The sequence below is a fragment of the Pelobates fuscus genome, chromosome 4, assembly GCF_036172605.1.
Source record: "Pelobates fuscus isolate aPelFus1 chromosome 4, aPelFus1.pri, whole genome shotgun sequence".
Classification (NCBI taxonomy): domain Eukaryota; kingdom Metazoa; phylum Chordata; class Amphibia; order Anura; family Pelobatidae; genus Pelobates; species Pelobates fuscus.
This window is the reverse complement of record NC_086320.1, coordinates 10,396,933-10,421,696: the sequence shown is the minus strand read 5'-3', so window position 1 is coordinate 10,421,696 and position 24,764 is coordinate 10,396,933. Positions and strand designations below refer to the sequence as shown.

Here is a 24,764-nt window from a genome sequence, read left to right as displayed (position 1 = left end):
AATGCGCATGCGCACTCTGACACACAGCCGCCGGCCGCAATGCGCATGCGCACTCTGTCAAACAGCCGCCGGCCGCAATGCGCACGCGCCAGAGGAATTCCGCGTCATTGAGTGACTGCGCATGCGCCGCAGTGCTGCTGGACTGAACCATTTCTCTGCCTGTGGGGTGCTGGCAGTTTGATGGACTGTGTTATACAGTGAGCTTAGTGCCGTGGCAATATGGAGGGGGCTCTGGAGAGACAGTGGGGCATATCTAAGGGGGGTGAGGGGTGACTATTAGTTGCAGTGCTGCATTTCCCTTTCTCCCCCCCCCCTTTGCAGTGGTATGACCCGGTCTCAGCTAGTACAGCGTGTGACGTGGCCCCGCCCTCTCCCTCCCGCTCCGCTCACTAACAGAACCGGCTGCAGCGTGAGTACCGGCCCCGGGGGGGCCACAGCGGGACAGCCAGAGATATATACCGGGCCCCGGGGGGCCCACACTGGGACAGCCATAGATATATACCGGGCTCCTGGGGGGCCACACTGGGACAGCCATAGATATATACCGGGCCCCGGGGGGGCCACACTGGGACAGCCATAGATATATACCGGGCCCCGGGGGGGCCACACTGGGACAGCCATAGATATATACCGGGCCCGGGGGGGCCACACTGGGACAGCCATAGATATATACCGGGCCCCGGGGGGCCACACTGGGACAGCCATAGATATATACCGGGCCCGGGGGGGCCACACTGGGACAGCCATAGATATATACCGGGCCCGGGGGGGCCACACTGGGACAGCCATAGATATATACCGGGCCCGGGGGGGCCACACTGGGACAGCCATAGATATATACCGGGCCCGGGGGGGCCACACTGGGACAGCCATAGATATATACCGGGCCCGGGGGGGCCACACTGGGACAGCCATAGATATATACCGGGCCCGGGGGGGCCACACTGGGACAGCCATAGATATATACCGGGCCCGGGGGGGCCACACTGGGACAGCCATAGATATATACCGGGCCCCGGGGGGGCCACACTGGGACAGCCATAGATATATACCGGGCCCGGGGGGGCCACACTGGGACAGCCATAGATATATACCGGGCCCCGGGGGGGCCACACTGGGACAGCCATAGATATATACCGGGCCCCGGGGGGGCCACACTGGGACAGCCATAGATATATACCGGGCCCCGGGGGGCCACACTGGGACAGCCATAGATATATACCGGGCCCCGGGGGGCCACACTGGGACAGCCATAGATATATACCGGGCCCCGGGGGGCCACACTGGGACAGCCATAGATATATACCGGGCCCCGGGGGGCCACACTGGGACAGCCATAGATATATACCGGGCCCCGGGGGGCCACACTGGGACAGCCATAGATATATACCGGGCTCCGGGGGGGGCAATGCCAGGACAGCCATAGATATATACCGGGCCCGGGGGGGGCCACACTGGGATAGCCATAGATATATACCGGGCCCCGGGGGGCCACACTGGGACAGCCATAGATATATACCGGGCCCGGGGGGGCCACACTGGGACAGCCATAGATATATACCGGGCCCCGGGGGGCCACACTGGGACAGCCATAGATATATACCGGGCCCCGGGGGGCCACACTGGGACAGCCATAGATATATACCGGGCCCCGGGGGGCCACACTGGGACAGCCATAGATATATACCGGGCCCCGGGGGGCCACACTGGGACAGCCATAGATATATACCGGGCCCGGGGGGCCCACACTGGGACAGCCATAGATATATACCGGGCCCCGGGGGGGCCACACTGGGACAGCCATAGATATATACCGGGCCCCGGGGGGGCCACACTGGGACAGCCATAGATATATACCGGGCTCCGGGGGGGCCACACTGGGACAGCCATAGATATATACCGGGCTCCGGGGGGGCCACACTGGGACAGCCATAGATATATACCGGGCTCCGGGGGGGCCACACTGGGACAGCCATAGATATATACCGGACCCCGGGGGGCCACACTGGGACAGCCATAGATATATACCGGGCCCCGGGGGGCCACACTGGGACAGCCATAGATATATACCGGCCCCGGGGGGCCACACTGGGACAGCCATAGATATATACCGGGCCCGGGGGGGCCACACTGGGACAGCCATAGATATATACCGGGCCACAGCGGGACAGCCATAGATATATACCGGGCCCCGGGGGGCCACACTGGGACAGCCATAGATGTATACCGGGCCCCGGGGGGCCACACTGGGACAGCCATAGATATATACCGGGCTCCGGGGGGCCACACTGGGACAGCCATAGATATATACCGGGCCCCGGGGGGCCACACTGGGACAGCCATAGATATATACCGTGCCCCGGGGGGGGCCACACTGGGACAGCCATAGATATATACCGGGCCACGGGGGGGGCCACACTGGGACAGCCATAGATATATACCGGGCCCCGGGGGGCCACACTGGGACAGCCATAGATATATACCGGGCCCCGGGGGGCCACACTGGGACAGCCATAGATATATACCGGGCCCCGGGGGGCCACACTGGGACAGCCATAGATATATACCGGGCCCCGGGGGCCACACTGGGACAGCCATAGATATATACCGGGCCCCGGGGGGCCACACTGGGACAGCCATAGATATATACCGGGCTCCGGGGGGGCCACACTGGGACAGCCATAGATATATACCGGGCTCCGGGGGGCCACACTGGGACAGCCATAGATATATACCGGGCCCCGGGAGACCACAGCGGGACAGCATAGATATATACCGTGCCCCGGGGGGGCCACACTGGGACAGCCATAGATATATACCGGGCCACACTGGGACAGCCATAGATGTATACCGGGCCCCGGGGGGGCCACACTGGGACAGCCATAGATATATACCGGGCCCCGGGGGGCCACACTGGGACAGCCATAGATATATACCGGGCCCCGGGGGGCCACACTGGGACAGCCATAGATATATACCGGGCCCCGGGGGGCCACACTGGGACAGCCATAGATATATACCGGGCCCCGGGGGGCCACACTGGGACAGCCATAGATATATACCGGGCTCCGGGGGGGCCACACTGGGACAGCCATAGATATATACCGGGCTCTGGGGGGGGGCCACACTGGGACAGCCATAGATATATACCTGGGACAGCCATAGATATATACCGGGCCCCGGGGGACCACAGCGGGACAGCCATAGATCTATACCGGGCCCCGGGGGGCCACACTGGGACAGCCATAGATCTATACCGGGCCCCGGGGGGCCACACTGGGACAGCCATAGATCTATACCGGGCCCCGGGGGCCACACTGGGACAGCCATAGATATATACCGGGCCCCGGGGGGCCACACTGGGACAGCCATAGATATATACCGGGCCCCGGGGGGCCACACTGGGACAGCCATAGATATATACCGGGCCCCTGGGGACCACACTGGGATAGCCATAGATATATACCGGGCCCCGGGGGGCCACACTGGGACAGCCATAGATATATACCGGGCTCCTGGGGGGGCCACACTGGGACAGCCATAGATATATACCGGGCTCCTGGGGGCCACACTGGGACAGCCATAGATATATACCGGGCCCCGGGGTGCCACACGGGACAGCCATAGATATATACCGGGCCCCGGGGGGCTACACTGGGACAGACATGGGGGGGGGGGAGAGGGGAGATATATCTTGTATGGGGGTTATAATGGCTATCGCCCTGTCTGGGGGTGGTAGAGGTTAATATAATAAAGGCATTTAAGGCATAAGGCTATCCTAACTATAAGATAAGGCCAGGGACTAATGAAAGTATTTAGAAAACTGGGCAGACTAGATGGGCCGAATGGTTCTTATGTGCCGTCACATACTATGTTTCTATGGACAGTCTGGCGTATGGAGAACTCATCACTCTGCATTGGGGCAGGAGAAGAACTGATATAGAGCAGAATCAATACATTTTATGGTCTTCCTTAGTTGGTTTCATTTAGCCCTATTCATGAAATGCCCATCATGTAGAACCAGGAGAACATGCTAGATCTGCCATGTGTAGCTGAGCCATTTGTCACTGTACTGCTCTGTAACAGGAATATCCTTCATTACTTCTCCTGAAAGCACCCTCCCCCCGTATCTCGCCTCCATGCCCCCTACCTTCCCACATGGTTATTGTTGAGAGCCCAGCAAACTGGAACAATAAATGTCCAGAATATCTATGGGCCCAGTGGAGGTCTGATAATGGAGTTGGTTGTTTGGGGTCTTTTCTCAGTGACGATTTGATGTAAACTCAAAGTCCTAAGTATTGCTCAGTTTCCAATAACTGCATAATATCCGGTTATTTAGGTAACAAGGCTTCTAAGGAATGTGCGATTATTTAGGGATTTAGCATAATATGCAGTTTGCTAATCCTTTGTACTCTCACCAAGCCACATAAAGACATAACTAGGATCACAGTTTGTGTCTTTAGGATACAGGTTTGTGGGAAGTTAAGTAGATGTTTTAATTTCCCTTTTGAACTTGTAAATGTAATGCTAATAAACCCTGCTAGCAGGATATCTATTCACTGTGTGACTTACTGATGCTCATTCATCAGATGGTAACTGCACTGAAAACCTAAGCTTTTTAGTGATCATATTGATCCTCTGGGGACCAACCGGACAGAGGTCCGTGATTGCAGCATCCCTCCTTAGTGGTGAGTGACTGCTCTGCTACTATCCAGTGTATTTGGAGTTTCCCTATGGATTTAGTACCAAGTCCTTCACACAATCCTGTCCCTTGATTCAGCAGGATTTCCAAGCATATCCTGTAAGCTCCTGTCTCGTTGTGAATTTTAGGATATACATCACTTGGCTGTAGCTTGATGTGTGCGTGGGCACACGTGGTACTTTATTGTACTAGGACCGTAAGGGGCAGTTCAGGCTCCAACATCACTTCATAAATGCTGCCTCTGAAGCCCTGCAAACAAAACCCGTGTAATGTCTGAGAAGTACACGGTTTACATTTCGTGGTGTCCTTGCCTAGTAGTGACAGTCGGTTAAACAAAATTGTGATCCAGGCACTCAAGGGTCAGTTGAACAGCAGATTTATTAAAAAATAAAAGTGCAATGTTTCCATCCCACAAGGGATCTATCTCAAGCAGCTTGAAAGATCCCTTGTGGGATCGAAACGTTGCACTTTTCTACAACTTTACTACAGGAGGGGTAGCCAAGCACAGGTCTGGTGGCTCCTCTCTTCTATATGAGTGCCAGTCAGTTAGCAGAGGGAGCCTTCGGACGCACATAGATACGGTTATTGAGCTTGATCTCACTGGAGGGTATTGGCTGCAGGGAGTATCTTAATCTATTTTTTTTTATTCATGTTCCTTCAATACAAGAAGCGGATTAAGTGGTTGTGTAAAGAGATCTTTTATGTTAATTGCTTTAAGCAAGTGAACGGTTTGTCCACTTATAACCCAGCCTAAAGATCCACTGATACAACCTGTATTATTTTGATATCTTCTCCTCTGGGACTGGTTATTCTTGTACCTCAGGTTCTCCCTGGATTCCATGCTTTGAGCTACATTGTATATCGGTCTTTTCAGATCTGTGGAGTTCTATAAAGTGAAGCACTTTAACCCTACACATTCTCTGCCTGATGGCTTGTCATGCTGGGGTAGAGGAATAGTAGGTTATAGCTCTAGTATTATTATTGCCATTTATATAGCGCCAACAGTTTCCGTAGCGCTTTACAATATTTACAATATTACAATAATATAGTATTCATGTGGTTTTAGTGTAGACATAGTATTATTGGGGTATAGGTCTGGCAATATAACATATTGATGTTTTAAAGGGACACACAAACACCATAACCACTGCAACTTTTAAAACATCTCATAGTTGTTATATAGCAGGCGTGGGGAATCTTTGGCTCTCCAGATGTTGTGGACTACATTTCACTTGATGCTTTGCTAGCATTATGGCTGTAAAAGCATTATCGAGATGTAGTCGAAATATCTGGAGGGCCGAAAGTTCCACCCCCCCCCCCTGCTGTTATAGAGGAACACATTTGTTTGGTGCAATCGCTGAAGGTTCTTTAATATTTGTAATGTAATGCCCGTAATGCTGTGGCTTAGATAATGAGGTCTGGCTGCCAGTGATGGGCTATGGGGGATGCCATGTCCAGTTCTTGCAGCCAGTTAACAGACGCTCTCACGTGATTAAAACAGGACTGTACCCTAAACCTGCGCTATAATAAAATGCAGGGGCCATGTTGCTCGCAGTGACTGTAATCGTTTGTAACCGGTTTGAATATGTATAATGAAATGATAGGATTCAGGAAGGAGTTATTGACACCTACTGCGTCCACATTGTTTTTATTTGGTATTGACAACCAACACACACGTATGGTGTAATCTGCAAGTCACCTAGATTTTGGACTAAAATGAGAAATTTACTTTTGCCTTCCATGCAATTAACACTTTGGTGTCTTGAGCTGAGCGTCTGGCTTGCCTGTCCGTCACTGCTGCCCTAGCCCCCTGATTGCATGAAAAAGCAGCGTGGAGCAAGAAGGGGAGGGGCTAAGTGACTGTTGATTCTGCAGCAAATTGAACGCTAATCGATTGCTGAGTGCACCCAATGCCGTCTACAATGTATCGGGGACCAGGGACGACGTGATGCGGACTTACACAATCAATACACCAGCTGAATTGCTCTGCACTTTTAAAGGAGCCAATGTCTTGTTGCCATGGTGACTGGCAGTCAGGGTTCTTTAATCCCCTGTCCTGGGGTTTCTAATAATCCACTAAACTGTCTGCTTAGTTTTTTTTTTTCCACCATATAAAAATTTTAATCCAACCAAAATAAGCTCCCTTCTCCCTCGCTCCTTTTTATTTTTTTTCTTTCATCAATGAATCTCCAAATTTCGGCAAGCTATAAAAGTAGCTGAGGTTTTCCTGTTCACCTTCACATGTCTTCTTTTTTTCTATTTGAATTTAATTTAACTGTTTGAACAAAGCCCACAATGCCGAATGATTAATTTTAGGTCTTTTTCTCTTGCATGGTGTGGGGGGATTTCTAAAACTAACTAATCTGCCTGTTAGGGACTTTATTTTGCAATGTTTTCTGTCTGATCCTTTCTAACTCGCCTGCCTTCTCTCTTTAATGCTGCTATAGGAGTTCAGTACTCCAGGGTACAGTGAGTATTAATGACATTCCGTTCTCCGTACATCTTGCATGCGCTTCATCCTCCATTCCACACAATCATTGTCTCGTCTAGTTCTGCATTCATAAGGAAAGTGCTGTGCACCTTATAGCCATCATCCTAGGTAGCCCTACAGCTGTTTAAAAGCTGCAATTCACATGATAATTTTTTTAACCCCTTAAGAACACATGACATGTGACATGTCATGATTCCCTTTTATTCCAGAAGTTTGGTCCTTAAGGGGTTAAAGGGACACTATAGTCACTAGAACAGCTACACCTTATTGAATTTATTCTGGTGAGTAGAATCATTCCCGTCAGGCTTTTTGCTGTAAGCACGGTCTTTTCAGAGAAAATGCAGTGTTTACATTACAGCCTAGTGATAACTTCACTGGCCACTCCTCAGATGGCTGTTAGAGATCCTTCCTGGGTCATGGCTGCCTAAAATGCATCCAAACATTCAGTATCTCCTCCCTCTGCATGCAGATACTGAACTTTCCTCAGAGATTCATTGATTCAATTCGTCTCTATGAGGAGATGCTGATTGGCCAGGGCTGTGTTTGAATCATGCTGGCTCTGCCCCTGATCTTTGTCAGTCTCAGTCAATCCTATGGGGAAGCATTGTGATTGGATCAGGCCACCAATTCTGATGATGTCAGCAGACTGCTTGTTTTGTTTGAGGCAAACCGCATGCAGAGTTAGAGCTTCAGGCTTGAATACAGTAAGATTTAGCCATATTTATGGAGGCATGAGGGGCCCAGGGGGGCTAGATGGTGGTTTTAACACTATAGGGTCGGGAATACATGTTTGCGTTCCTGACCCTATAGTGATCCTTTAATGTCTTGGTATGGCAAGGCATTCTGGGACTTTTAGCTCTGCAACATTTTTTTAGATGATGCCTTGTATTTAAAGTGACGCTGTAGTGATTACTTTACATAGTGTCTCCTGAAAGATTTTCTGCAACAGTGCCAGCTCTGGGAGCAGTACTGTGTTTATATAATGGACATTGGCACAAACCACTAATGCACTTTTAGATAAATGGCCCTAAATAATATATATATTTTTTTTAAATCTGTTATTTCAACTGCCTAAAAGTTTGCTTTACAGATGGCTTTGTGGAACCTCTAGCTCTGTATACTTGGAGATGGTGTTACCTAGTGATTTATATATTATGTTATCATTTCTAGTGCGTATTAAGGTGAATCCTCTAAAATGGAATTACTCATTTTGACTACCTGCGCACAGATTGTCGCTCCAGAGTACAGGAAGCAGTCATCACTTTATATTCTTTATAAAAAAAAAACAAAAAAAACTCCGGGTAGAGGCACACTCAAACCACAACTTCATATAAAACAACCACAACTTCATATAAAAGAACCCTTAATGGACAATCACACAGCTTTCAAATTCTTATTGTATGATTTAAGCTGGTTCATCTAGAATATTCAGATGTCCTGCTACCGATCACTCACAAATTGCCAGTAATTGCACCCCATGTTATATTCGTTGCTCCGCCTGATGGCAGGTCAAGATATATATATATATATATATGTGTATATATGTGTGTATATATATATATATATATATGTTTCTCAAACAAGATATATATGGTTTCTCAAACAAGCAGAATGTTAGGAAGCACTATGTCCCAAATAATTATTTATATATATTTTAATTATTTGGGACATAGTGCTTCCTAACATTCTGCTTGTTTGAGAAACCATACCAGCCCTTGATCCCAGAGCCACACTGAGTATTCAAGTATATTGATTCTGAAAAGGTGTACGCACTTTCATGCTCTGTACGTGTTGTGCTGTGAATGGCAGTGCCACCCTTGATTCATGTTGGTTCTTTGTTCATACTGTGCATGCCCTGTTATCAGTGAGGTTCCTGCTGACCCTCGCGGTTCGCATGTACTGCAGGGTTAGTGAAAGGTCACATTTCAAGTTTGTGGTCACGTCTACTAACAAAATAACTCCACTCCCAGAGTGTACCATGAGTATTGCTCTGATTTTACATGACCCTCTGCTCTGGAAAAGCTTTGTTAATGGGGGTTTGATCAAGAAGACATCTAATCAGAAAAGCAAAAGTATACTGTAAGCTAAAGGCCAAAGGATATAGAATATACTAAAAGCAAAATATTAGAGCATATTATTCCTTTAATGTTTGTTCATGCCAACTTCTCAGGCTGGTCCTATTTAATGACAGCAGTTTTAGCTGTGACTGGGCATTCAGTCCACATAACGCTTGACTAAACATAAATGAGCAGGACATTTCAATCTATAGAGCCCGGCCAATGCTAAACGAGTAGGACGTTCAATTCTATAGCCTGGCTAATGCTTAATGAGTATGAAATTCCATTCTATAGAGCACGGCTAATGCTAAATGAGTAGGACGTTCCATTCTATAGAGCCTGGCTAATGCTAAATGCGTAGGACGTTCCATTCTCTAGAGCCCGGCTAATTCTAAATGCGTAGGACGTTTTATTCTATAGAGCCTGACTAATGATAAATGAGTAGGGCGTCCCATTCTATAGCGACCGGCTAATGCTAATTGAGTAGGGCGTCCCATTCTATAGCGACCGGCTAATGCTAATTGAGTAGGGCGTCCCATTCTATAGTGACCGGCTAATTGAGTAGGGCGTCCCATTCTATAGCGACCGGCTAATGCTAATTGAGTAGGGCGTCCCATTCTATAGCGCCTGGCTAATGCTAACTGAGTAGGGCGTCCCATTCTATAGCGCCTGGCTAATGCTAACTGAGTAGGGCGTCCCATTCTAGAGCGCCAGGCTAATGCTAACTGAGTAGGGCGTCCCATTCTAGAGCGCCAGGCTAATGCTAAATGAGTAGGGCGTCCCATTCTAGAGCGCCAGGCTAATGCTAACTGAGTAGGGCGTCCCATTCTATAGCGCCAGGCTAATGCTAACTGCGTAGGGTCTCATTCTAGAGAGCCCGGCTAATGCTAAATGAGTAGGGCGTCCCATTCTAGAGAGCCTGGCTAATGCTAAATGAGTAGGGCGTCCCATTCTAGAGCGCCCGGCTAATGCTAAATGAGTAGGGCGTCCCATTCCATAGAGCCCGGCTAATGCTAATTGAGTTGGGCGTCCCATTCTAGAGCGCCCGGCTAATGCTAATTGAGTTGGGTGTCCCATTCTAGAGCGCCCGGCTAATGCTAAATGAGTAGGGCGTCCCATTCTAGAGAGCCCGGCTAATGCTAAATGAGTAGGGCGTCCCATTCTAGAGCGTCCGGCTAATGCTAAATGAGTAGGGCGTCCCATTCCATAGAGCCCGGCTAATGCTAATTGAGTTGGGCGTCCCATTCTAGAGCGCCCGGCTAATGCTAATTGAGTAGGGCGTCCCATTCTAGAGCGCCCTGCTAATGCTAAATGAGTAGGGCGTCCCATTCTAGAGCGCCCGGCTAATGCTAAATGAGTAGGGCGTCTCATTCTAGAGCGCCCGGCAAATGCTAAATGAGTAGGGCGTCCCATTCTAGAGCGCCCGGCTAATGCTAAATGAGTAGGGCGTCCCATTCTAGAGCGCCCGGCTAAAATGTTTCTTTTAAAATTTAGTGTCTCCGTAACTACTACTGCCAACTAGACTTGTGCATTAATTGTTTTCAGCTTGCTCAAACGGATCAAATTCCTTTTAATGTAATCTAATGAATCGATCAATCCGTGATTTATTTGCTTGTGCAGTCTTATTTAATTAAGAAGACTCCAAAGTTCAGTTCTAGTCGGATCGATTTGTTTGTGTGTAGATTAAAAGGAATTTGATTTGTTCATTCTCATTATATATGGACAGCCATATTGGTTTTTATTTTTTAAGGTGGCCTGTAGAATGCTTTGATATCAGACACTCTCAGTGCTCAAAGTTTCCATTAGCCAATGGCGAGTGAGAATTTTGCCATGGCGAGTAAAAATTAACCCCTAGTGGGTTGCAGTTGCGAGTAACTTTTAAAGCGATTCTATAAGCCCTAAAATATTAATTAAGCTGTTTTGGGGTGTAGATCATGACCCTGCAGTCTCATTGCTCCATTCTCTGCCATTTAAGAGTTAAATCACTTTGTTTATACAGCCCAAGTCACACCTCCCAGCATGTGACTTACACAGCTTTCATTATCCCTTCCTGTAAAGAGCGATCTCATGTTTAAACTTCCTTTATTGCACAGTCTTATTTAGAATTAATCTCATGCTCTGTTAGTGGCCTTCTAGACAATGCTGAATCCTCCCGTGTGAGACTTAAAAGTTCAATTTACAGAGCAGGAGATAAAACCTAAAGTAAGTTAAGATCCTGTCCGTCACAGTGAGGCATACTGTATAAAAGAAACAAGTGATTTAACTCCTAAATGGCTGATGAGATTTGAGCAGTGAGACTGTAGGGGTATAATCTGTGCCAAAACTACTTCATTAACCTAAATTTGTTTTGGTGCATATAGTTTCACTTTAAGGCTAGTAGCATAGGATTTGCATATAGTGTAGCCATAGCAGCTGTAAGATTTCTGGATTGTCTTTCAAGATGTCTTCTTGAAAAGCCCCCCATTCCTATGTTTTCTGTGGCTTTGTAACTGCATTACTGCTTTCTTGTTTATTTTTAACGCTGCATGCCACCATTGAAGATGAGGACAAGAAAGCACCAGAGCCCAGTAGAGTCTGCTTGGGTGGAAAAGAATGAAGATACTTCCAGGGCAACTTGTGAGCTCCAGCCTGGGCATACGGCTCCTAGCAAAGAGGCATCAAATGGCTGCAACCAGTACGACTCTGGTGAAAATTCTCCCAACGTCGACCAAAAAAAAACTAATGGGAAAAAGCAGAAGAGGCGAAAAAGGTCGCCCAGGAACAAAGGACTGCTGCCAAAGGTGGATTGCATGCTGTCTGGACTGATGGCTGATAAAGTCTGGTTTGATAAGTATTTGTATGAAGAAGCTGAATATGCATACCATGCCATGCTTGCTAAAGCCCTGCATACCAAGCCATCAGATCCAGAGAGTGCTTGCCAAGATTCATCCAGTCCGGCCTTGAGGAACTGCAGCCATAGCAGCCGGAGCGCTTGCCACCATGTAGATAATGGCATTTGGATCAATAAGTTCAGCTTTGATGATGCAGAAAGACAGTTTGTCTTGCAGTTTGTGTCGCCGCTTGCTCCACGCCCCCTTGTCCTTTCTCTAGAATCTCCTAAAACAGACGTTACTGGGGTCATGCACAGGGCGTCCGATGAGGGTTATGTGAGTGCCACCCCGACTCCAGCTGCTCCGGATTTGCAGGTTTTTGGGGCACCGGCATCTCCTACGGGAACCACGGTGAATGGGAAGCCGCAGTGGGCTGGTCTGCAAGATCTGCTATCTGATGTATGGCTGGAGAAGCCGTCATTCGACCAAGCAGAAAAAATATTTTATGAAAATATTGCCAGCAAACAGTCTGCACTAAAGACAGATTCTAATCAGTACTGGAGCTTTCATTCAGGGAAAAAAAACAAGCGGGATAAATGGAATAGAAAGTCAGCTGGAAAGCAGCCACAGCCAACCTCCAAAAAGCGAGATCTGGCTAGTATCCCTGAGGAAAGTAGTGGGCTGCTTCAAAACCCTGTGTACTATTTCCTTCACCAAGACAGTGAGAGTGTGTGGCTTAATAAGCCCGCTTATGATCAGGCCGAAGAACGGTTCTATGTGGCTCAGAGCCTGAATATCCAGCAGGCTGTGAATGCCAAGAAACCCACTGTAGCCAAAGTCCCAAAGGTGGCAAAAAAGTGCAAGCGCCGTGCTGTCCTTCCTCACAAAAAGTAGGTTTTGTGTGCTTCGCTCAAAAAAAAAGTGCTATATGTAAGCGACTGTACATACAGATTCTGAAAATGGTTGTTCTAGTGGATTGCTGTTGGGCCTCAGTCTCCTAAAGAAAGGGTTTACATCTGTAGCTATTCTCCTCTCAGTATGTTTGTCCGGTGCGATGATGGTCTATTGTATGCAAAGGATCAGATTTGTTTTCTTGTGTAGTGCGGTCACATCTAATTTTGGTTAATCGCTGGTGCTTCTGGTCTTCTAGCTAAGTTTGTTCAGAGTTCACATCTGTGGTTAAGTCTAGCATCAGTTGGTGACGTGTAAAATAATTAAATTTTAAAGGACCACTCTAGTGCCAGGAAAGCATACCAGTTTTCCTGGCACTAGAGTGCCCTGAGGGTGCCCCCTCCCGCCCGGCTCTGGAAAGGGGTAAAAACGTACCTTTTTCCAGCGCTGGGCGGGGAGCTCTCCTCCTCCGATCCTCCTCTTCTCCTCCCCGTCGGCTGAATGCGCACGCGCGTCAAGAGCTGCGCGCGCATTCAGCCGGTCGCATAGGAAAGCATTCATAATGCTTTCCTATGGACGCTTGCGTGCTCTCACTGTGATTTTCACAGTGAGAAACACGCAAACGCCTCTAGCGGCTGTCAGTGAGACAGCCACTAGAGGAAAAAGGGGAAGGCTTAACTAATTGATAAACATAGCAGTTTCTCTGAAACTGCTATGTTTATAAAAAAATTAGTTAACCCTAGCTGGACCTGGCACCCAGACCACTTCATTAAGCTGAAGTGGTCTGGGTGCCTAGAGTGGTCCTTTAAATATAAATATCGCCCTTGTGTCATTCCTCTGAAACTCATAAACTTTAGACTATTGTGACACAGCCGCCCCAGTTCACAATTTCAGGGGTAGACACATGGGCAATATTAAAATTCACACTTGATATTTTATCTTAACACTACAATAAAAAGGTTTTTTTTGTTTTTTATCTGGGATGGGTGAGATTTGGTGTTCAGCCTTTGAGTATGAGTTTTGGCTTTCTCTGTGTGATTTGTATAAAATGATGGTATGGTGTTCAATATCCTAGCTTACATGTAAGGGAGGATATATTTCCAATGGATACATACATATTATATAAGTCATTCCTGCATAGAGACTAATACAAAAAAGTGTCTGTTATTGGCTACCACAATTTTCTCTTCCTAAGGAGATCTAAACAGACATAGAAAAAAAGACATAGATGGGACACCATGACTTTGACTGTATTGTCAATGTTTTCATGCGTTTGATTACATTGTGGCTCTCTCTCCGCACCCAAACTAAGAATGTCCATTAGTGTGAGCAGGGGGGGCAGGCTTTGGGTGCTGTGAGAGCGATTGGATTGGCCATACAATGTTATGTAGGATTGATTATTTAAATCCCAATGTTGATTGCTCAGTTAGCGGATACAGATAAAGGGAAGGTTGGATGCAGGTTACAGTATTTGCGCTGACGAACGGGGGGTGTAGCACTGAGGACAGGGCCGTGCTTTGATTGGTTCATGGAATCCTGCTGAGAGTAAAATATAAGCTGTACTTATTACTTGATTTACTATAAAACTGAAATTTTTGTTTTGCTTTAGAACAATGGCAACTTCGTGCCTAACAACGGAAAAAATCTGGTTTGACAGATTCAAGTATGAAGATGCTGAGAGACAGTATTATGAAAATCTAAGCAAGAATCTGGCAGAAAACTCTCCAAACTCTCCAAACACTCCGAACCAGCAACAGGTGAGAACACAGCCCCCTGGGGCTCTGCCCTAAAGTATTTTAACATGTGGCCCCCAGCTGCTGCCTAACATAAAACACAGGTTAGTAAAGGGCCCTGACTCTCCTAGATGGCCAGTCCCCTGGGTTTCAGAGTCAAACCTAGTTCTTCTTTCAATTAAACAACTTCCCTTGTGTTTAGAACGAAGGGTCCCCTTAACAGTTTTTAGTTTTCCTATATTCTATCTCCCCTCCTCCTAGTGTTCCACTGTCAGATTGGCCGCCCTAATGCCATTTATGTAATGAACACATTCTGACATTATCCACACTTCCTTCCAGGCCAGGTCTTTACCAGGGAGTGGGCTTCTCACAAAAGAAAACATTGTGTATTTATTGCTGCCATAATTTAGCTTAGGTAATGATTTTCTGTCGCTATTATGAAGCAATGACTGCTCTCTTACTCCCTCCTAGTGTTACTCTGTTTCTGGGGTGTCAATGCTTTTCCAGGGTTCTGCAGTTGGTGGCTGTCTTGGCTGTGTCTGTCTGACTTGGTTCTTTGCTAAAGCGCAGCGCAATGCCTAAAATGCTCCTATAATCACCGTACAAAAGTGGCCTTGTGATCCTCCCCGAAAAATACAAAAATCTTTTCCATTTTAAGCAGAGCTGCTTTCCTGGCTGCAGATGGTTAATATTAAGCTTGTAAAATCTACTGTCCAATAAAATAAATTAGAGTATTGCACGATTTCATTGCCGCCCTGTGTTTTCCGGATTAATATACCGTGCCTGTAATAACCTGTACTTTCCTCCTTACCAAGCTCTGTTTATGGCAAAGTGAGCCCTGTGTATATCTTTGACATAACCACACATTTTATAGATTTTTGCCTTTGCTGGTTGAGGCAGGGAGAGTAAACTCCTTAATAGTGAAATAAATGATAGGGTGACATTTTTGTAAATCTCTCAGAATTGCATAGGAATGGATAGTGTTAGAAAGTCTATCCAACTAGTTTACAACAGGATGCCAAATCTGAGGCCACGATCTGTTACTGGTGCAGCCTATCTAAACCGCTCATTAAGAGATAAAAAGTGCTGTTTAATTACCTGTACTTCTTACCCGTTGGCCAGCAAGTCCAGCCTTAAATATCTTGGATTACACCTTTTCCCCATCTGGTAACTTGTTCGTTTTTTGTATGGTTCTTTATTGCACGGCTTACAGGAGGATGGATCGAGCACAATCCTCCGCGACATTGCCAGAGCCAGGGAGAATATCCAGAAATCGCTGTCCGGAGTGAGTACTGCAGAGCTCTCTCGTCAGCAGGCAAACCTGCGTCTCCCTAACTCAGATCAGACTCTGCTTCCCTCATTATGTGTGTATGTGTGTCTGTACCACAGTGACAAACAAGGCCAAATTGTGAGCTGCAAGGCACTCTGGGAATCTGAAGGGGGTGTTTTATTTAACATTCACAGATTGCAGCATTTTCATTATACCGCCACTTTACCTCCCTTTAGCAGCAAAACCGACTTTTAATTTGCAATGTTTGAAGTGGGCCCTGGGAATTCAGCCTGCATGGCTTGCTTGGAGGTTGAATCATGTGTTGCCCTTCCTTCTTCCTAGTTGGATTTCTCCATTTTGTTAAAACCAAACCGTGCTCATTGAAGCTTTGGAGAAGCCAAAAATACCAGCTTGTCCTTTGTTGTTGTTCCATGGGTTAAATCTTGCATTGCTTGCCTTCTTTGGAGTGTCCCAGATAAGGAAGCATTCTTCTACCTTGTCAGGGGGTGGATTTCATCCTGCTTCTGTTATGTTACCATTGGTTTCACCATAACTTAACCGGAAGAAGTTGTTCTGCGAAGAGATCCTCTGGCAGCAGCTTAACTCAAGGGGTTAAATTGTTAACAAATGGTTCAACCTCAAAGTCTTTAATCTGATGTCCATTCGCTCTCCCATCAACTTCCGTTGCAGTCCAAGGCTTGACCAGGAGGCCTCAGACTTGGAGCAGTCACCTGTCAGTAGCTCTCCATTCTCAAAACAAATTAGAAACAATGTCACCCAGCCGATCAATGGTTTGTAGTGTGAATCTTGTTGATTCAAGCCTCGAAATGCAGCGGACGTTGTTTAACTTCTTATGTCGGGGACCTCCCTGCACCATAATAACTTTATTCCGATCAAGTTATGATACCCCGTACCTGGACTGTTCCTTTGGCTGAGTTTCTGGACCCTCCTTCCCCGTAACATGAAAGCCCTGCTGGGACATAGTTTGGGATCTGCACAATTTCTCCTTGCCTGTCACTGGGTATGGCTTTTAACCCTTACCTCCTCTACAAATAACCTATTTCAAGCCCTCTATTCAGATAGAGGTGGCTTTACTTTGTTAATAACACAATTCATGTTATCGTGTGTGTTTTAATCTTATGATTAGAATTAATGGTTGTGATAAGTTACTTGCTTCATTATTTCTAACATAGTGTGTTACTGCAAGTTGCTCATAGAATGGAGTTAATTAGGGGAAGACCTGTGTGAACTCTGTATATAGTATGACTTTCAATGCAAACCATATCCTTCTACAGTGCAATAGAAATGTGTGTGCGCTGGGATCCTCCGATGGGTTTTTCCTCAGATTTTTCAGATGAGGGTGTGTCTGCATTGAGAGAATACTATATCCCCTGATTCCTTCTTTGTCTTCCACGGTTGGCCTGCTTCCTCCCCAGCCTTGCGACATTAGACTGAGGTACTGGAAGGCAGTGTAGCTGTGCACAGTCAGTAATGGAAGCTGGCCTCCCTTTCATTAATTTAGAGAATGGATCAGATAATACTAAGAATACTGTGTGTTCACATAGCTCACATTGCGTTGGTTCTGGAGTCTGTATTTCTAGCCATGGGGCTGATTGACTACTTGACTGCTAATGCAGGAACTGGAGATTGCAAGGTGTAGCACAAAGCATGCTGGGAACAAGTGGACTTGGGGAGAAGGTGCTGAGAAGTGTTGTGCTGAAGAACGGCAGTTAGGGTGGGTGCTCATGGTGCTGCAGAGAGGGGTTCTTGCTGATGCAGGTTGTGCCATGGAACTGCAGAGGGGGGTGGGGGGTTATTTCTAACCTGGGTTGTGCTGTGGAGCTGCAGAGGGGGGAAATGCATACCTGGGTTGTCATGGAGCTGCAGAGGGGGATTTGCTAACTGGGTTGTGTCATGGAGCTGCAGAGGGGGATTTGCTAACTGGGTTGTGTCATGGAGCTGCAGAGGGGGATTTGCTAACCTGGGTTGTGTCATGGAGCTGCAGAGGGGGATTTGCTAACCTGGGTTGTGTCATGGAGCTGCAGAGGGGGATTTGCTAACCTGGGTTGTGTCATGGAGCTGCAGAGGGGGATTTGCTAACCTGGGTTGTGTCATGGAGCTGCAGAGGGGGATTTGCTAACCTGGGTTGTGTCATGGAGCTGCAGAGGGGGATTTGCTAACTGGGTTGTGTCATGGAGCTGCAGAGGGGGATTTGCTAACTGGGTTGTGTCATGGAGCTGCAGAGGGGGATTTGCTAACCTGGGCTGTGTCATGGAGCTGCAGAGGGGGATTTGCTAACTGGGTTGTGTCATGGAGCTGCAGAGGGGGATTTGCTAACCTGGGCTGTGTCATGGAGCTGCAGAGGGGGATTTGCTAACCTGGGTTGTGTCATGGAGCTGCAGAGGGGGATTTGCTAAACTGGGTTGTGTCATGGAGCTGCAGAGGGGAATTTGCTAAACTGGATTGTGTCATGGAGCTGCAGAGGGGGATTTGCTAACCTGGGTTGTGTCATGGAGCTGCAGTGGGGGATTTGCTAACCTGGGTTGTGTCATGAAGCTGCAGTGGGGGATTTGCTAACCTGGGTTGTGCCATGAAGCTGCAGTGGGGGAATTGCTAATCTCAGTTGTGCCATGGAGCTGCAGTGGGGGGGGGGGGTCTTGCTAATCCAGGTTGTGCCATGGAGCGGCAGTAGGGGGGGGGGGCGCGATTGCTAGCCCGGTTGTTCCATGGAGCTTTAGAGGGTGAGCATTGGAGACTACAGTTTCACTTGTTACGAAAAATGAAGATAGGAGCCCGCACTCAATCCCAGCAGACATTCCGTGCATTGGAGCAGGACCAGCAATCCCACAACGATCAGGCAAACAAAAACTCCAGGCACTTGAAGTGTTCAAGCCCGCAGGCAGAATTAATGGAACAAAAAAGAGCAGCAATGTTTTGACCTTCTAAAGAGGTCTTTGTTAAGCTAGCCGGTCGAAACGTTGCTGCTCTTTTTTTGTTCCGTTAAGTCTGCCTGCGGCTTGAACACTTTGAGTGCCTGGAGATTTTCTTTTGGTCTTCCTACAGTTTCACTTGTGGCCAGAGTGTGCCAGTACCAAGGAATGGTGAGTAGTAGGGGGTTGATTGTTTAGTGTCTCTTGGAACTAATGTGACTGAATAAAATACCATTTTAAGTTTGACTTTTGAAACCCATCTACTTCTTTATTGCAGTACGTCTTACCTGATTTTAATCTGGGGGGATACTTTGCTCTCCTTTGGGAATGTGCCTCTATTTCACAGGCTGGTCCTTTCTGTTGCGTTGTAGTCCATTAACCAATGCTGCATGCCTTTCCTTTTCTCCATCCCTTTCGCCTGCATGTCTTACTGTGCATGCTGCCTGTCTCTCGCTGGCATTTCATTAAACAAATCCACATTTCTCCCCCTCTAGCTCAGGGATGTCCTGCATAGCCCAAAAGAAGCCTCGCCTTCCCTGCCCCAGAGCCAATCAGGGTCCCATACTGTAAGTTTCATTCTTCATGATTGTCAGCTGTATTGTCATTCCAGACACTTGCTTCCTTGAATCCTGGATATATTGACCAATTCTTGGGGGGACCCATCTGTACCTTCTCAGTATGCAATTCATTCAGTGCTAGTTAGACCATCCTTGCTGTCAGGTAGCCCTTGAACCTCTTTAAAATACCCTTACTCTTTGTACTAGTGACATTATCTTTACACACCCTGAAACTGACACTCCGGATGAGATCTCGAACGCTAGCCAACAGGATGCTGGGATTAGAAGCAGGTCACCCATGCTATAGACACACGTTACAAGCTGAATGCTTTGGCAGTCGGGAGACATAGCTCACTGTCAGGCAGTCTGCAATGTACTGGGTCCGCTGCAGGTTTCTTCTTCAGCTGCTGTTCTATTGGGTGAGCAGTTGTATTTAACATTTTCTTGCGTTTCATGGGGTCTGCTGGCTTTTCATAATGAGCTCTGTTACAGCAGGCATTGCATTAGCACCCGTTTATTATTTTCCAATTAAGCTTCACTGCAAGATGGTTCCAAAACGCAAATATTTACAGGTATCTGGCAATGCCTTGAACAGCAACTAAATGAAAGGGTTAATGGACTGCTTGCCTTGACATCTTATCCTGTGATTTAAAAATAAACTTTTTAATTTCTACCACTTTCCTCCCCACACTCGCATGCATGTTGGTAGACTGTCTCAGGTGCTCACTTACCTGCTCCTGGCTGGGAGTAGCTGCAGCTGCTTAAGAACGTGACACAGCACGTCTGTTATTCTTTACCTCTTTCTGTGTATTTTTTCCTTCCTCCTCAGAGCACGGCTGCAGCACCCGCAAGCGGTGGAGACAACAGTGAGCTCCTGTCTCGGGTTTCTACCTTGGAACACGAGAATCAGAACCTGCATAAAGGTGATGAACATTACGCGGCATTGCTGCTTACAGCTTTATCTCTTGGTGGGACAGCTTCCACCCTCCTCGTGCTCTTTATATCCCTCCTGGACTCTGTAAGCGTAGCAAATCTAAATTCATTTTACTGCTTCGGTTATATTCAGACATGTAAATCTATATATAATCCCCCTCAGTATATCATCTAATAAGATTTGGTGATTATTCTCTCCCCCCCCTCTTCCCTTTACTATATTTATATACTTTTCCACTTTTCCTGTTCTCAAAACACAGAGCTGTAAAGCATTTAGTAAAATCTCTCTCTCTCCTCTTAGTGGTGAAAGATCTGCTGCTTGCTATCTCTGAGTTGGAGAACCGGGTCGATACACTGGAGAAGTCTGCTACCTCAGATCAGCCCAGACCTGCACCTTTTGTCTGCAAGGTACATTAACTCTTCTTCCTGTAAGATACGGTAACTAAAACTGCCGTCAGCTGCCTGTATGTTATTTCACAAAGCCAAACGTTGGCAGAAATTCCTCATTAGGCAGGTGAGTAGCCAAACCTTGGGTGTTGAGCCCTGTTTTTGTCAAACTGCTACAAGTTAGCTGAACTGAAACCAAACTCTCCATATGTCATGAGGAGCTGTAGTGGTTATAGTACTTGGAGTGCTCTGCTAGTGTGCTCTCTCGATGCCCATATGTTTGAAGTGACTTTATTCTTCTGTTTAGCTCCCTGCCCCAGTAGAGGTTAAAGTTGCCCCTGTTGCTGAAGCCCCAAAAAAGAAAGAGGAAGATGAAGATGATGATGATATTGACCTCTTTGGAAGTGACGAAGAGGAAGATGCAGAAGCCGTCAAGGTCAAAGAGGAAAGGTTACGTCAGTATGCGGAGAAGAAATCTAAGAAGCCTGGAATCATTGCAAAGTCCTCAATCTTGCTGGATGTCAAACCGGTGAGTGGCTATCGGATTCTGTCTGCAGCTGGATCTTCCAGAAAGCGGTTAGCCAGGCAAAGGGTAAAAATAGCAAGATTTGCCAGCAATAACTGGGTTTTACAAGATCAAAATAATGCTGTAAAGAAAAATATCCAGCTCTCAGATCCTCCCTGCACATGTTGAGAATTCTGACTTTATCAATGGTCCCAATTAAAGGACAACTATAGCCACCCAGACCACTTCAGCTCAATGAAATGGTATGGGTGCCACGTCCCGCTAGTTGTAACACTGCAGCTGAAAACACAGCAGTTTCAGATAAACTGTTTACACTGCAGGGTTAATTCAACCTCTAGTGGCTGTCTCCCCGACATTGCACCAAAATAAATGTAAAACGGTTTGATAACTACTAATCCCATTAGTTCTGTAATCTAGCTGTCCTAAGATCCGCTCTGGGGTATAGAATAAACAGGGTTTTCTAGACTATGGACGGCTTCGGGTCATTAATCTGTAGTTTGGCTGGAAGGGTTTATTCATTAACCCCTTAAGGACCGCTGACGGTTCAGGACCGTCAGCGGTAAAATGTGCGTTTGGACCGCTGACGGTCCTGAACCGTCATAACGGTCAGGGGCTACTTACCTGATCGCCGTCGGTCCCACGGCGGCGATCAGTGCTCCTCCCGGTCCAGGGGGACTGCCTGTCTGCCCGGGCAGTCCCCCCTCGGCAGATCAGGACCCCACGGCCATGTGATCACTCGATCACATGACCGCAATAGGGGTCCATGTGTCTGCCTGCAGGGGGACTGTCTGTGCTGACAGGCAGTCTCCCTGCAAGTGTAAAATCCAAAATAAAGTGTAAAAAAAAAACAATCGGTGTAAAAAAAAAATATGTGTATATATATCATATATATAATGTCATACTAAGTGTATTTTTATATTTATATATACGTATATTAATATAAAAATACACTTATATTTAAATGACACACAAATATATACAATATATATAATAACTATATATATGGTATATATATTATTATAAAATACAAATATGTTAATAAAAATAAATAACAAAAAATAAAATTTTTTAATAATTAAAAAAAATTATATATATATATATGCAATTTTATTCTAACAGTATTTTGATATTGATATATATATATTTATATCAAAATACACTTAGAATGTAATGATATATATATCTATGTATAAATAAATAAATAAATAAAAATAATACGAAATATACATATGTCCACATACATAATTACATAAATAATTTCATAAATATACACGTAGACGTCAAATATATAAATATGTATATATATTAAAATTCTACGTGCATATTTATGTAATATTTTTACCTAATTAAGTAATTTTAATGATTGCAATTTGAGGGACCTGCCTGCCAACCCAGGCCAAAAGTCCAGATAATTTAATTTGCTAGCACTGTGTTTAACCCTGTAACTTTCTATGACACCCTAAATCCTGTACATGGGGGTACTGTTTTACTCGGGAGACTTCGCTGAACACAAATATTAGTGTTTCAAAACAGTAAAACATATCACAGCGATGATATTGTCAGTGAAAGTGAAGTTTTTTGCATTTTTCACACACAAACAGCTCTTTCACTGAGGATATTATTGCTGTGATATATTTTACTGTTCTGATACACTAATATTTGTGTTCAGCGAAGTCTCCTGAGTATAACAGTACCCCACATGTAGAGGTTTTATAGTGTTTGTGAAAGTTACAGGGTCAAATATAAGGCTTGATTTTACTTTTTTTTTTTTTTTTTTGAAATTTATCAGATTGGTTAGGTTGCCTTTGAGAGCGTATGGTAGCCAAGGAATGAGAATTAGCCCCATGATGGCATACCATTTGCAAAAGACGACAACCCAAGGTATTGCAAATGAGGAATGTTCAGCCGTTTTTAGTAGCCACTTAGTCACAAACACCGGCCAAAGTTAGCGTTTTTTGCATTTTTAACACACAAACAAATATAAATGCTAACTTTGGCCAGTGTTTGTGACTAGGTGGCTACTAAAAAAGACTGGACATACCCCATTTTGAATACACTGGGTTGTCTACTTTAAAAAATATGTACATGTTAGGTGTGTTTCGGGGATTTATGACAGATAACGGTGTAACAATGTCACTATTGATACATTTAAAATATATATATATATTGAAACGGCAATTTCCTACTTGTATTTATAGGCCTATAACTTGCAAAAAAAAGCAATAAAGCATGTAAACACTGGGTGTTTATAAACTCGGGACAACATTTTGAATCTATTTAGCAGTTTTTTTTCATTAGCTTTTGTAGATAAGTAAAAGATTTTTCAAGTAAAAGTCCAAAAACATGTTTTTTTTTTTTTAATTTTTCACCATATTTTTTTTTTTTTTAAATACAATATATGACATAATATAAATACTGGTATGTAAAGAAAGCCCTTCTTGTCGTGAAAAAAACAATATATAACTTGTATGGGAACCGTAAATGAGAGAGCGGAAAATTACAGCTAAACACAAACACCACAAAAGTGTTAAAACTGCTCTGGTCCTTAACGTACAACATCGCAAAAACAGGCCGGTCCTTAAGGGGTTAAACAGTTAATTATAGTTCCAAACAAATGACAAATCAGGCTAAAATATCCAAATAACCCAAATGTAACCCAAGGCTACCTGTGTGGGTCCACTGTTTTCCTGTTATTCACGAACCTGCATAACCTGATGATTTCCTGTTTGCAGTGGGATGATGAGACAGACATGGCAAAGCTGGAGGAGTGTGTGAGGTCTGTTCAGATGGACGGCCTGTTGTGGGGTTCCTCCAAATTAGTCCCAGTTGGTTATGGCATAAAGAAGCTTCAGATCCAGTGTGTGGTGGAAGATGACAAGGTTGGAACTGATATACTCGAGGAGGAGATCACCAAGTTCGAGGACTATGTAAGTTTTTAGTCGGGATGTATTGGATTGCTATCCTGTGCATGAGGGCAAGGTAGCAGAGCTTGTGAGGATAAGCTTTGTCATAACGAAGGGTGGATCTGAATGTCTGTAGGGATCAGTCGCATGCAGGGGGGAGGGGGGGGTAAATGTATAGATTCCCATGGTAGCTTCTGGTAAAAGGCGAGTTCCGTATATTCTAACTCCCTCAGTCCTGCCGTCTTCTCATCTTGTACATTATCACGCACTAACTTGATTAGAGAATGGAGTTCAATGGGAGTTCTCAAGGGATAATCACGGGTATTTGTGCTCATGTTTAAATACCTTAATATCTATTGCACAAAATACTCTTCTGGTTTATCTTTAGAAGTTCTTGTAAACATGGCTTTGGGTTTTGTTTGCATGTTGTCTTGGTCCGTATTTGAATCAAACTCATTCTGTAAAATAATTGATTTTTACTCTTTAATAGCTGCGAGTCCCTACTCTTAATTCTGCTTTTTTCACAGGTTCAGAGTGTGGACATCGCTGCTTTCAACAAAATCTAAAGACTAAA

General features: G+C 45.8%; 1 protein-coding gene across 3 annotated transcripts; it reads left to right on the top strand.

Moving 5' to 3' along the window:
- The first annotated feature begins 362 nt into the window (after positions 1 to 362).
- EEF1D (eukaryotic translation elongation factor 1 delta) lies at positions 363 to 24,764 on the top strand. Of its 3 annotated transcripts, XM_063450972.1 has the most exons (11): positions 363 to 409; positions 7,150 to 7,171; positions 11,791 to 12,950; positions 14,561 to 14,708; positions 15,898 to 15,969; positions 19,379 to 19,450; positions 20,271 to 20,364; positions 20,676 to 20,782; positions 21,069 to 21,290; positions 24,020 to 24,214; positions 24,718 to 24,764. In XM_063450972.1, exons 3-11 carry the CDS (start codon positions 11,791 to 11,793, stop codon positions 24,754 to 24,756), a joined length of 2,109 nt encoding a protein of 702 aa, XP_063307042.1. In that variant the 5' UTR covers positions 363 to 409; positions 7,150 to 7,171; the 3' UTR covers positions 24,757 to 24,764. The 3 variants fall into 3 exon arrangements, with proteins under 3 accessions (XP_063307042.1, XP_063307043.1, XP_063307045.1); XM_063450973.1 differs by lacking the exon at positions 19,379 to 19,450; XM_063450975.1 differs by lacking the exons at positions 15,898 to 15,969; positions 19,379 to 19,450.